Source organism: Petromyzon marinus, chromosome 68 (assembly GCF_048934315.1).
Source record: "Petromyzon marinus isolate PM22_M1 ecotype Great Lakes invasive population chromosome 68, UKy_Petmar_22M1.pri1.0, whole genome shotgun sequence".
NCBI lineage: Eukaryota > Metazoa > Chordata > Hyperoartia > Petromyzontiformes > Petromyzontidae > Petromyzon > Petromyzon marinus.
This window is the reverse complement of record NC_133734.1, coordinates 6,998,461-7,011,633: the sequence shown is the minus strand read 5'-3', so window position 1 is coordinate 7,011,633 and position 13,173 is coordinate 6,998,461. Positions and strand designations below refer to the sequence as shown.

Sequence of the window (13,173 nt, the reverse complement as noted above, 5' to 3'; positions counted from 1 at the left end):
TATGTCACGTGCCATAGCTCACGTGACTGTTTCTTCTGCCGCGACAATGTGGATTTTTTTTGCCTGAGGACGACCGCTTGTGTTGTGATCGAAACGTCGTGATTTATTTTTTATTTTTTTCTACCTACGTGACTTTACCGAAAGAACCAAAGAGTATGAAAGACGTCTTGGCTGCTGATCTGTTTCATAGCTGTGTAAATCGATATCCCACTGCTTACACGTACACACCACGGTGACATTGATAGAAATAAGAACGACTTCCGGGGATGGGCAAAGTGAGGAATTTATTTCAATGGAGCGAGTTAAGTTTAGATTTGAAGCTTTCGTGACTGCAAGGATTCATACTGTTTGGTTTTTTTCGATGAAGTCACGTAGGTAAAAAATCAAGTAGGAAAAAAATAAATGAAATAAAATAAATGAAAATCAATAAAATAAATGAATATAACTAGATTTAGTTTTCATTTATTTTTACAACTAGATTTAGTTTTCATTAATTTTTTACTGAAAAAACCAAAGAGTACGAGTTACGTTTGTTCGATTCAACATCTCTATCTCTGCCTGTGTCTCTGTTCGCCTCAGTGTCTCTCTCTGCCTGTGTCTCTGGAGCGTGCCACTAAGAGATGGGGCCTTACCATCAGCCCACCAAAACTAAGCACCTGCCTGGGTTTTTTGTACCATCGGACACTCCACCCCCACAACTCCCAATCGGTGATGGGGCAGTTGTGGAGAAAGTGGAGAGTTTCCCATACCTGGGCAGTGTGCTTATGACCGGCTCCAGTTTAACAGCAGAGGTCTCACTCCGAATCAGTCGAGCGGCAATATCTTTTCATCGATTGCGTAACGTTGTGTGGAAGCTGTCTGTCGCTCCGCACTAAGCTTCAGGTCTTCTCGGCCACGGTCATTCCCTCCCTTCTCTACGCTTGCGAAACGTGGACCCCCCTAATGGAACATCTTCGCCGGTTAGAAACATTTAGGCTAGCCTGCCTACGATCCATCCTGGATTTAACCAGGCTGGATTGTGTGAGGAGCTCACAAATCTTTGAAAGATCTGGGCAAGGTCCCACCGGTGAGGTCCGGCAGGCATGGCTGCGTTGGCTGGGTCATGTGGCCCGCATGCCCATCCACCACATGCCGAAACAGCTTTTGTTCGGCCGGATCGAGGGGGCTAAACGGGCGCGGCACGGGCTAGAGAAGAGATGGAGTGATGTGGTACAGGAGGACGTGGAGCTGAGTGGACTTGCCGATGACTGGTACCAGTGGTGTCAAGATCGGCCTCTGTGGAGGAGGCTCGTGAAGGACGGTACTGGTCAGTTGGAGGCAGTCGCCCTCCAACAACAGCGGAGGGCGGAGGAGCGACGCTCACAACAACGAGCGGAGCGCCGGGTGGCTAAAGCACAGCAGGTTGGCACAGTAGGGGGCACAGGTGGTGCATCAGCCAGTCATCTCAGTCATTTTAGTCAGTCGACCCGTGGCACTTGGGTCTGCCCCGTGACCTGCCAGCGGGCGTTCGACACTTCACGTGGCCTCAAGGTGCACATGGCCTGGCACAAGCGTCGTGGTGACGTCACCGACACTTAGTGGCGAATGGCGGTTGTTGTATCTCTGTCTATGTCGTCTCTCTCTGTCTCTGTTCCTCTTGTCTGTCCGCCTGTCTTGTCTGTGTGTCTATCAGCGTCTATCCAACCGTAGTCAACGACTGTCAGTAGCAGCAGGCGCCCGTTCAACTCCCACGGCTACACGCCACTCAAACTTGCTCGCAACACAAAGACACAAGATCCCCTGTATAGCCTGGACAGAATGTTTGGGCAAGTACTGTTAGCGAGCATCTAACACAAAGATCCCCCGTATAGCCTTAACAGACTAGGGGCAAGTGCTGTTAGCGAGCACCTATTAAGGGTGGGACGGCACACGAGGGGGTGGGTGCCCAGCACCACGCCCGGCCGCCTTTGTCTCCCTAGTGGCGATGTTTACACACCGCACCGGGTACTCGTTTGAGGCTGAGTCGACGTAGGGGAGGCTCAGGACCGGTTCAGAAAATCGTCACCGGTTAAGGCCACGAGCGGGAATTGAACTCGGCTGGTCGGGTGCGGAGCGCAGCGCTCACCACGACACTGCCGCTCTCTGACGTCACCGCTCAGCATGACCTCATTGGCGTCAAACGCCAGGGGGAGGTGTGCCTCTCTAGTGACATCATGTCACCAAGCTATTCGCCCTCCCCCGACCACTGAGCTCTTGAGCGTGACGTCACCTCTGCTAGGCCGCTGCCGATATCTGTTCCAGTGCCATCCTTATTTGGGCAAAGCCACGCCCAGTGACTGGCGGCTCATTAACATAATGTCTTAGTGAAAGCCGTCGCAACGGGTTCAGCACCCACGCCCCATCCCTCGACATATGGGCCGGGTTCATTAACATAATTTATTCATACTCTGGTCTTTAGGTAAAGTCACGTAGGTTAAAAAAAGTAAAAAAAAAATGCCTACGTGACTTTACCTAAAGAAAATATTTTTTTTGCCTACGTGACTTTACCTAAGGAACCAAAGAGTATTGATCATTGCAGTCACGAAAACTTCAAATCTAGAATAATTTTTTCACGTCCGGAGCCGCTCATTGTGGGAGGGGAGTCTTAGCGTACCTCACAAGTGACGTCATGTCAGCTGCTGCCGCGTGACGTCGCGAGGTAACATGAATCTGCCGCTCCGCCCGTGCACTGAAATCCTAGGTGAGAAATTCTCATCACGGTTGTGGTGGTGGTTGTGGTGATTGTGGTTGTGGTGGTGGTTGTTGTTTACCGAGGTAGAGCCTCGCTCTTTCTCTCTCGTAGGGATGTCAATTGAGTAACAGCGAGCATGGAAGCGATGTCCCGGTTGGAACTTTACAACGCGGGGCCTTGCCTCCTGCCCTCGCCTGATCGCGTTTGCTTCAATTATCTCGCTTAATTTTAATTTGTCTTCACCTGGCTCGCCACTTCGTAACTTTTTTTACTTTAAATATTCACGCAATTTTTATTTTATTTTTTTACCAGGCCAAGCCCGCTTGAGCTGCTATACCGCTCTTGTTTTCAGAAGCGACCTGCCCACAACACCAGGTGAGGCTTATTCTTGGTTCTTTCGGTAAAGTGACGTAGAAGGTAAACAATAAAATAATAATATAAAACAATACAATTCTCACGACGTTTCGACTGCAGCACAAGCAATCATCAGGTGTGAAAACCACAACAAGAAAATTTGAAAAAAGTGGCGGTTATTTTTTTAACGTTAGCACCACGGAGAGAGATTTGACAGTTTGTTCAGATGGACGAGTCCATCTATGTTCGGAAAAGAGGAGGGGGGAGACGAAAAATAATGGATGCGGTCTGAAAGCATTTTCATAGTTTTCATAGTTTCATTTATTTGGTATAGCCCTGTGAGCCATTCGGCTCTTGAATCGGGTGCAACCGCAACAAACAAAAAACAAAAACATGAATAAGAAAACATCTTAAAGTGACTTTGTGCATGTGCAAACAGAAAATCCAGGAAAAAACATCAAAATATTCCTGAAATAACACCGTACACCAACGCTGTGTGCAAAAATCCCAGTGGGATGCAAGTTAAACAACAAGAAAACTTAGATTAAGGCCATCAGTCTAACTCCGTACTACAATAAACAAAAACATGGCCAAACCAAAAAACTTTTAGAAATCACCAAAATAAAGGCATAAATGCAATGTAACAGTGATCATAGGAACTGTGACCGATTTTTTTACAATAAACTACAAAATAACATGTAACACCAAACCCTAGAGCCACAGCTGGCTGCATGAGTCACTCCACAAACAACAGGAGCATCAGTCGGAGTATCACATTTTTCAATGCACCTTTAAGATCAGTACACTAAATCAAAATACAGATAATACTTTGCAGCGGTCATCCGGAGCGAAACATTTTATTTTATTTTAGGCCACTGAATAGCAGTGGCAGCTACGGGTGTACAACTCCTCTAGAACAGTTTTGAGTGAAGATCTCATAGGTAGTGATTCAAGTTGCAGTTTATTGGCAATAGCATTCCAGACCCTGGGGACATCAATAGCAAAGGCCCTTCCTCCGGTTTTTTTACGGCAATAGGGAATGTGAAGCTGGTAGATGAGCGAAGACCTGAGGTCAAATTTGTTCTTTGAAACAGAGAGGAGATCCAGCAGGTAGTCTGCAGATTTTTTTGTAAGTACATCGTGAATAAATAAGATCTGGTGTACAAGCCGTCGAACATTAAGAGATGTTAAGTTTGACGCAATGTAGAGATCACAGTGGTGAGTCCTATATGGGCAGTTCAATGCAAATCTTAAGGCCGAGTGATAGATGGAATCAAGCTTCTTCAGTACAGTACTTGGGGCTGATTTATACACGATATCACAGTAATCAAGTAGAAGCAGTATGGTAGCTTTTATCAATTCCAAACGGAACATAGGGGGGAAGCAGTGCTTGCTTGTGTCAATACAGAAAACCAATTTTACCTTTTGTCTTTTTACCAATATAATCAATGTGAGCTTCAAAATTCAGTTTTGAATCCAGGATGACCCCAAGATACTTATAGAACTTGACTTGCTCTATTTGATCATTATTTAAGGAATGTAATTTGGGAAAAATAACTTCCTGCTTTAGTCCCGGTGAGAAGCATAGCACCTTGGTTTTGGAGGTATTTAGGACTAGTTTAAGAGCAACTAGCTGATGTTGTAGTTTGTTGAAATCACCCTGGAGCTTAGCAATCACATCATCTGGAGAGTGGCCAGCAGTAATCAGTATCATGTCATCTGCAAAAAGATTTACCCTGAAATGATCCAGGTCAGTGCCCAAGTCATTGACATAAAGAGAGAACAAGAGGGGGCCGAGGATGGAACCCTGTGGAACCCCTTTTGTTATCTTAACACTGTTTGACCTCCAACCATCTGTGACCACAGTTTGGTTGCGAGAAAAGAGGTAATTTTTTAACCATTTTACTGTGTTTTTGGAAAAACCGAGGCAACTTAGTTTACCAAGCAGGGTGTTGTGGTCTACTGTGTCAAAAGCTTTGGACAGTTCAAGAAAAAGACAGGCACAGTACTGCTTATTTTCAAGGCTACTGTAAATTTGATTCGGAGAGTCTAATGCAGCAGATGTGCTGTATTTTTTTCGGAACCCAGATTGTTTTAGATGTAGATTGTTGGTGGACAGGAAACTGCTAATTTGGTAGTTCAATAATTTTTCAAAAATTTTCATCAATGGGGACAAAATTCAGATAGTTCGGTAGTTATTGGGATCATCTTTAGGACCCCCTTTGTGAAGTGGACGGACATAGGAATGTTTCCATTCTAGAGGAACTGATGCTTCTTTGATGGACAGGTTGAAAATATGGGCTATAGGTTTGTATATTAGGTGACCAACAGTTAGTAGAGCAAAGACGGGAAAACTATCTGCTCCGGTAGAGGAGGACCCTTTGAGGTAGGACAGCTGTTTCAGAACATTACTTTCGTGGATTGGCTGGAAACTAAATTCGTTTAATGTTTGGACAGGGGTGTAGGAATTTGCATCAGCAGGGGTGACTCCCAATACATTATCAAAAAGATTACCAGCTTCAGAAAAATAAGGTTAAAATTGCAACTATTTTTTTGGGATCTGAAAAATATTCCCCATTTCGGTTTAGCTCAACGGGCAGATTGTCTGTTTTGGATGCCTTTTCGATACATTTGATTGTTTTCCAAAAGATCCTGGCATTTCCATGTGATTCCAGGAGAGTGGAGGAAAAGTAGGCATTTTTTGCATGCTGTATTTTTTTGACGCATCTATTCCTTAAAATCCTGTACTCTAGCCAGTCATTTACCAAATTACTTTTCTGAGCACATGCCCAAGCCTTGTCCCTAGTTTTCACGTGCTTTGTAATCAAAGGATCGTACCATGGTGGTCGTTTGCCTTTAGTTTTAAATCTAACCAACGGAGCATGTTTGTTAAGAATTTGGAGAAACGTGTACCTGAAAGTCTCCCAAGCCGTAGTCAGGTTGGGGATATCACAGACCTTGTCAATATCCGAGTGAAGCACATCATTAGTAAATGCCTGAGTGCTGAAGTGCCTCAAAGAGTGCTTCTCAACAATTTTAGGGGGGACTTTGGGTCTGGCTGATGATCTCACCCCAAAAATGAAGGGGTGATCACTCAGGTTATTTCCCAGAACACCGGTCAGTGCGAAATTGTGAGGGGCATTTGTCAATAGGACGTCAAGCAGAGTTGACTGTCCCGGATTTTTTAGGTTGGGTCTTGTGGGGACATTTATTAATTGAAACAGGTTAAATTCATCTGTAAAATTTGTGGCCACGGCCGGTGGGTTTAGCCAATTCCAATTTAGATCACCCACTAAAACTATTTCACCTTTTGGGAGGCCCTCAAAAAGCTCTCTCTGCAGATGCAGCTTCAACATCCTTCCCACTAGGCGGTCTATAGCAGCACACTACCAATATCTGTTGATTATTTGGGAGAGTTATTCTGAGAGCTAAACCTTCAAAGCAACATTTTTTAAACAAGGAGTGAGCTGGTGAACATGCAATAGTATTACGAACATAGATGGCAATTCCACCTCCTTTAGATCCTCGGTCAAGCCGAAAAAGGTTGTAGTTGTCAATCGTAATCTGCAAGTCATTGACGGCAGGAGTGAGAAATGTTTCTGTTAGGCAAAAAATGTCTGGGTCAAGATTTGCCACTTATAGTTTTAGTTGACTTAATTTAGTCACAAGCCCTCTGATGTTGACATGTAGAACACCAACACCTTTTCTGCCAGAAAAATCTGCGTAATTATACGAGTTCTTTACATTTGTGCCAGGATGTGAAGCTCAATACCACCCAGAAATTAGAACAGTAGAATTAATAGCTTGCACAACTATTTTCTGTGAAAGGATGAAGAGTGGCGAACCTTGGACGAATAGCAGCAGCTCGCAGATGGTGTTATTTTTAAGAGCAGAATGAAGATTAGAACGAGTGCTGGTGAATTAATGGGCGAGAGATAGGGTTCAAAAGGATACAAAGATGGAGTGTAGAAGTGTCTATGAGCTGTTTCATTTGCAGGTGTAGTGGCAAATCGAGCAACAAGTATGGACGCATAGTCATGAGGGTAGCTGTTTGTAGAGTTGAGTGTGGCACTAGATATGGCCGGGAGGGACAGCAGTCGGATACACAGCAAGAGAATTTCCATCTCTAAAATATCCGGGGTAAACACAGATTAACACACAAGCGGAAAAGAAAAAATATCTATACTTGTAGCTGCTGCTGTAGAAGTTGCTGTAGCAGCTGCTGTAGCTGGATCCGTTGCTGCGACTGTAACTGTTTCTGCTCCAGCAGCAGCTGCTGTAGTTGCTGCTGTAGTAGTTGCAGCTGCTGTTGTAGCAGCTGCTGCTGTAGCTGCATCCGTTGTTGCTGTAGCTGCTGTAGACGCCAGGGTACGTACACCAAGCTGTTAAGGCTAATGGTTATTCCGACTACACAATCCGCAAAGCTATCACTCCAACCATGAAGAAGGACCCTCTTGAGGAGCCTTTCAAAACCATCACTTTACCCTACATTGCGAGGATCACAAAAAAGATCTACAAAATCTTGAATAAACACAAGATCCAGGTCCGATTCAACACATTACATAAAATCTGTGATCTGGTTCCGTCTGGAATAGATGTGATTCCGGACATACAGAAACTCCGAGATGCCAATGGCTCATCGGCCAGGAGCGAAGCGTCACCTAAAATCTCCTGGCACGCCGTTAACAGCTGTAGAAGTACGGCGTGCGAAGAGCCATACGGTAGGGGTAACCATTGCAGAGCGCTCAACTCAGGTCTGTTGTGGGTTGATGCCACTCACTTCATGGTCATTCCCCCCCTCCCCCCAAATACAAAGGTCTATTTTTATACTTTTTGCATTGTGTACAGTATGGAACCTACCCACATGCCAAATTTCAAGTGTGTAGCACGTTGGGAAGTATGCTAAACATTTCGAACAGACACATGTATCCACATTTCCCTTTTATATCTCCATATACATAAAAGGCAAAGTTCTGAATATGCGTGTCTGTTCAAAATGTTTAGCGTACTTCCCGGCATGCAACAAACTTGAAATTTGCCATGTGGGTACTTTCCAAACTGTACACCATGCAAAAATTATAAAAATACGCTTTTTTTGCAGGGGGGAGCTCAATAATGCATGTAGTTTTTTGAATGGCAAGTGAGCTGTGACGTCAAATCTGTCACGTAACCCTCGCATGTGGAAGCGTAACGCATTGAAGTGTAGTGGTTAGCGCGCCGCGCTACAAACCCGGTGACCCGAGTTAGATTCCTGCTCACGGCCACCACTGGTGACGATTATTTGAACCGATTCTGGGCCTCCCCTAGGTCGACTCAGCCTCAAACGAGTAACTGTTGTGGTGTGAACATCACCACTGGGGAGACAAAGGCGGCCGGGTGTGGTGAATCCAAGTCCCGGGCGAAGCCAGTGAGTACAGCTAGTATAAAGATAAATCGGAATTTTGCGACTCCCACTGCCACCGTGTGGCATATTATTACGTGCCAGGGACTCTATGAGATGATAGGACAACAGTCCAAGTCCATGATTGGCAATAAATAACAGTAAAGCAGTTACGAGTGACTCACAGAATTGTGCGTAGTTGCACATACAGTACACGACTTCCCTGAAGGCAAACACCTTCAGCGAGCGCGATGCCGATCACACGCGTCAAATACAAAGCAAGGGACAAGTCCTTACTAACAACTCCTTACTAAAAACTCCTTACTAACAACTCCTATCATTTTTCATTGCTGGAGGGGTTGCCCCCCCCCCCTACCTGAAAATCCTGGCTCTGCCTCTGAGTGTGTGACAATGTCAAGTTTGTATTTGCAGTAAAGTCTATCAACTCTATCTTGATTTGAAGCTTTCGTGACTGCAGGAATCCATACTCTTTGGTTATTTCGGTAAAGTCACGTAGGTAGAAAATAAAATTAAAAACAATGTTTGGGGCGCAACACAAGCGCCCATCCCACCTGATAATGGACGCTTGTGTTGCGCCTGAAACGTGATTTATTTTATTTTATACCTTCGTGACTTTACCGAAAGAACCAAAGAGTGTCTGTTAAATTTCGATTTAAAGCTTTCGTGACTGCAAGGATTCATCTTCTTTGGTTCTTTCGGTAAAGTCACGTAGAATGAGAATAAAATAATAAAATAAGGCAATAAAATTCTCACGACGTTTCGGCCACAACACAAGTAGCCTTCTTCAGAACAGAACTGTCTGACAGTTCTGTTTTTTCACCTGAAGAAGGCTATTTGTGTTGTGGCCGAAACGTCGTGAGAATTTTATTGTCTTATTTTATTATTTTATTCTCATTCTACGTGACTTTACCGAAAGAGCCAAAGAAGACTATCTGTTAACTCTATTTAGCACGGAGGTGAAATCTAAAGAGGAATTTATTTTTGTTTTCCTCTGGAACTCTTTGTAAGAATGGAGTCAGGAAGTTATCACAGCACACGTGCAGCTGAAGTCAGAACTGTTCATCCCAGCATTCAAGGACATCTGAGCCTGGCTTCACACCTCTAAGTTGCGATTGAATATTAGTTTATGCATTTCTGCATAACACAAATAGTATTATTTTCAACGCCCTTTGCTATGTCAGCTGAATTTAGCTTTTATAAATATTCCTTTTTTAGCCTGACAGCCGAAATTGTGTGCACGGAGTTTTGGGTTAACATTCATTTTGAAGATAATAGGGCTTCCAGGCATATTTGTGACAATTTGCCCTCTCAATGTGTGCAATCACAGCCCGTGTGATGAATTTGGGAAACTTTTTCACTACATCATGAATATATTAATAAGTATAGACGTGTAAGTCATGTGTGACTGCGTATATATGCATTCCTCTGTGCCTCGATACTGACGTGTAGATGGTTTGGATGTCATTTTTTTTCTGTCTGCAGCTGTCGCTTCGTCTGCAGAATTGGTCTGATGGAGCAAAGGGACTCGGCGCAGCTCGGTGCGAAAAGGCAACATTGGGACCAGCGTGCAAACAGCATGGATCATACTGGAAATTTGACACAGCACCAGAGAACACACAAAGTAGAGAAACCTTTCAAGTGCACTGTGTGTGACAAAGCATTTGCACGGCCATCAGTTCTTCAGGCCCACCAGAGAACACATACAGGAGAGAAACCTTTCAAGTGCACTGTGTGTGACAAGGCATTTGCACGGCCATCAGTTCTTCAGGCCCACCAGAGAACACACATGGGAGAGAAACCCTTCAAGTGCAGTGTGTGTGGGAAGGCATTTTCAAAGTCAACTGTTCTTAAAAAACACCAGAGAACACACACAGGAGAGAAACCCTTCAAGTGCACTCTGTGCGGTATGGCGTTTTCAGATTCATACAATCTTGTAATACACCAGAGAACTCACACAGGAGAGAAACCCTTCAAGTGCAGTGTGTGTGGGAAGGCATTTTCAAAGTCAACTGTTCTTAAAAAACACCAGAGAACACACACAGGAGAGAAACCCTTCAAGTGCACTCTGTGCGGTATGGCGTTTTCAGATTCATACAATCTTGTAATACACCAGAGAATTCACACAGGAGAGAAACCCTTCAACTGCAGTGTGTGTGGGAAGGCGTTTGCACATTCATCTACTCTTGTAGCACACCAGAGAACACACACGGGAGAGAAACCCTTCATGTGCACTGTCTGTGGGAAGGCGGTTGCACATTCATCTTCTCTTATAGCACACCAGAGAACACACACGGGAGAGAAACCCTTCATGTGTAGTGTGTGTGGGAAGGTGTTTGCACATGCATCTCCTTTTGCAGCACACCAGAGAATACACACGGGAGAGAAACCCTTCAAGTGCAGTGTATGTGGGAAGGCGTTTTCAAATTCATCTCATCTTGTAGCACATCAGAGAACACACACGGGAGAAAAACCCTTCATATGCACTGTGTGTGGGAAGGCGGTTGCACAGTCATCTTCTCTTATAGCACACCAGAGAACACACACGGGAGAGAAACCCTTCATGTGCCGTGTGTGTGGGAAGGCTTTTGCACATGCATCTGCTTTTGCAGCACACCAGCGAACACACACCGGAGATAAACCCTTCAAGTGCAGTGTGTGTGGGAAGGCGTTTGCACATTCATCTCCTCTTGTAGCACACCAGAGAACACATACGGGAGAGAAACCCTTCAGGTGCACTCCGTGCGGGAAGACTTTTACACTTTCATCAAATCTTTATGCCCACCATAGAACACACAAGCATCAGAAAATCCACAAGGAGTGGAGTCTGAAATCAGCTTGTGAAAGTCAAAGTGCCGCAATGAGCCCATCCCTCATGAAACAAGAACCAGAAGAAAATCCCAGCTTGGACACTTTTAAAGGTATCGAGGTGAAATATGAAGAGGTGAAGGCTAAATGTGAAGAAGTGATGGTGAAGAGCGAAGAAGTGAAGGTAAAATGTGAAGATGAAGGTTCAACTCCAAAATCGGACCTTCACATCGATGGAGGCAATGTGAAGCAGGAGGAGAATTCTGACTGCGAGGCAGAGCAAGGCAACTCCCAGCAGTTTGTGGAAGTGGAGGTGTGGGTGGACTTCCTCCGAGACAATACAAAGTCAAATGGAGACCCGGTAGATGTGTAAGCTTAAGACGATGTCGCTCCAAGAGATGCACCTTTGTCACAGGCCTTGAATGACAAGAATGTGAAGTTGAACACTCAATTCCTAGGTTCAACCAGCAGGGTAAGAGCGGCCAGTCTTTGTGGAGCGAGAGCCAATAAGCTCCCAAGCATTCACTATGTTTTAATAATTGCATTTATATGGCGCTTGCTTAATCGCCTCGAAGAGCATCCCCAAGTAGCAGCTGCCTCTGTGTGGCACAAGGTGGTGGCCCTGCACCGGCCTGCATGTGGACAAGAGCCTGTCAGCAGGGGGTGATGATTGATGTGTCATCTCGGCTATGTCATTTGTAGGTAATGTTTAGAACTTTCTCAATTTTGACAGAGACACCAGCATGCAATGGTCTAGTCGTTTTGAATGACGCAATAATATATTGTGCGTACACTGTTAAGCAGATGGTGCATACTTTTGTAGAGGAGTAGAATGGGGAAGTGGCGTCACTTGTGCTGTCCAGGGCGATGACGTGACGCCATGCGCTCGGGGCAGCAGAGTGACGTCACGGCTCCTCAAGGATAAAAGGGGGACCCCGTGACGTAAGTGGGGTCGTAGCTGGAGAATAGGGTCGAAGAAGTGTGGAACGTGGAGCGAGGGGCAAGAGGGTAGGGATAGGGGAGAGCACAGTGCCAGGCGAGACGTGGCTGTGCTCCTCGGTTGGCCGTGTTGGTTGATACCACAGCCGGCGCAGAGGAGACAGCACAGGGCAGCCATCTTTGTCGGGACCTTGCCCGGGACCCCTAACCCCTGGGAAGTTGTTCACCCCTGTGTATTGTTAAAGATTTGTAATAAACTTGGCAGAAGCCCTTACCTTACCTTGGCCTCCGAGTGAGTCGTCGGGAACTCCTTTACAACTGGTGTCAGAAGTGGTTATGCTGCCGTCGCTATGCCTAAATCGGGCAGGCGGCGTAAGAATCCACCGGCGGGACGCCGGGAGAGTGCTGACGACGTCGGGGAGGCTCCGGCTGCGACCCGGGGGCAGTCCGACGCCGTGGAGATGGACTCGGCGGGGCAGGTGGTGTCGGCGGCTGGGGGTCCCAGCGCTCCGTACGGTGCCGCGGACAGGTGGGTCGCGGGTGCTATGGCGCCTCGACACCTCGCCGTGTCTACGGCGTGGCCCGGGGAGGCCGCAACGCCGCCGCCCCTCGCCGCATCGCGGGAGGTTGCCGCGGCTGCGGCTGCAGATCCATCTGTCGCCACACCTGCGGGGTGGCCCGCAGGGGCCACCGCGGGACCGTCTTGTACCGCCGCGTCTCCGGCGTGGCCTATGGGGGCCGCAACGCTGCCGCACCACACCGTGGTTGCAGGGTGGCCCGCGGGGGTCGGGGGGCTTCCATACCTCGCTGCACCGCGCGGCCAAGGACTGCGCCGGTTACCCCACATCGCGCCGTTTGTCACGAAAGTGGGCGACTGGTTGGCCTTCCAGGACCGGTTCGACGCGGCGTATATGTTGGTCGGCTGGTCCATGGAGGAGGCGTTGGGGGCCCTTCTGACCTACCT

At 46.5% G+C, this 13,173-nt stretch overlaps 1 protein-coding gene across 3 annotated transcripts; it reads left to right on the top strand.

The window, feature by feature from the left end:
* Nucleotides 1-2,437: 2,437 nt before the first annotated feature.
* Nucleotides 2,438-12,488, top strand: LOC142906639 (uncharacterized). Of its 3 annotated transcripts, XM_076054871.1 has the most exons (4): nt 2,438-2,719; nt 3,023-3,085; nt 8,372-8,471; nt 9,948-12,488. In XM_076054871.1, the coding sequence occupies exon 4, from the start codon at nt 9,976-9,978 to the stop codon at nt 11,641-11,643; it is 1,668 nt and encodes a 555-aa protein (XP_075910986.1). In that variant the 5' UTR covers nt 2,438-2,719; nt 3,023-3,085; nt 8,372-8,471; nt 9,948-9,975; the 3' UTR covers nt 11,644-12,488. The 3 variants fall into 3 exon arrangements, with proteins under 3 accessions (XP_075910986.1, XP_075910985.1, XP_075910987.1); XM_076054870.1 differs by lacking the exon at nt 8,372-8,471 and having other exon boundaries at nt 2,470-2,719; XM_076054872.1 differs by lacking the exon at nt 8,372-8,471 and having other exon boundaries at nt 2,650-2,677.
* Nucleotides 12,489-13,173: the final 685 nt, after the last annotated feature.

What these genes read in the sequence shown, in the direction of transcription:
- LOC142906639 (XM_076054871.1), top strand. Translation starts at nt 9,976, where the DNA reads ATGGAGCAAAGGGACTCGGCGCAGCTCGGTGCGAAAAGGCAACATTGG.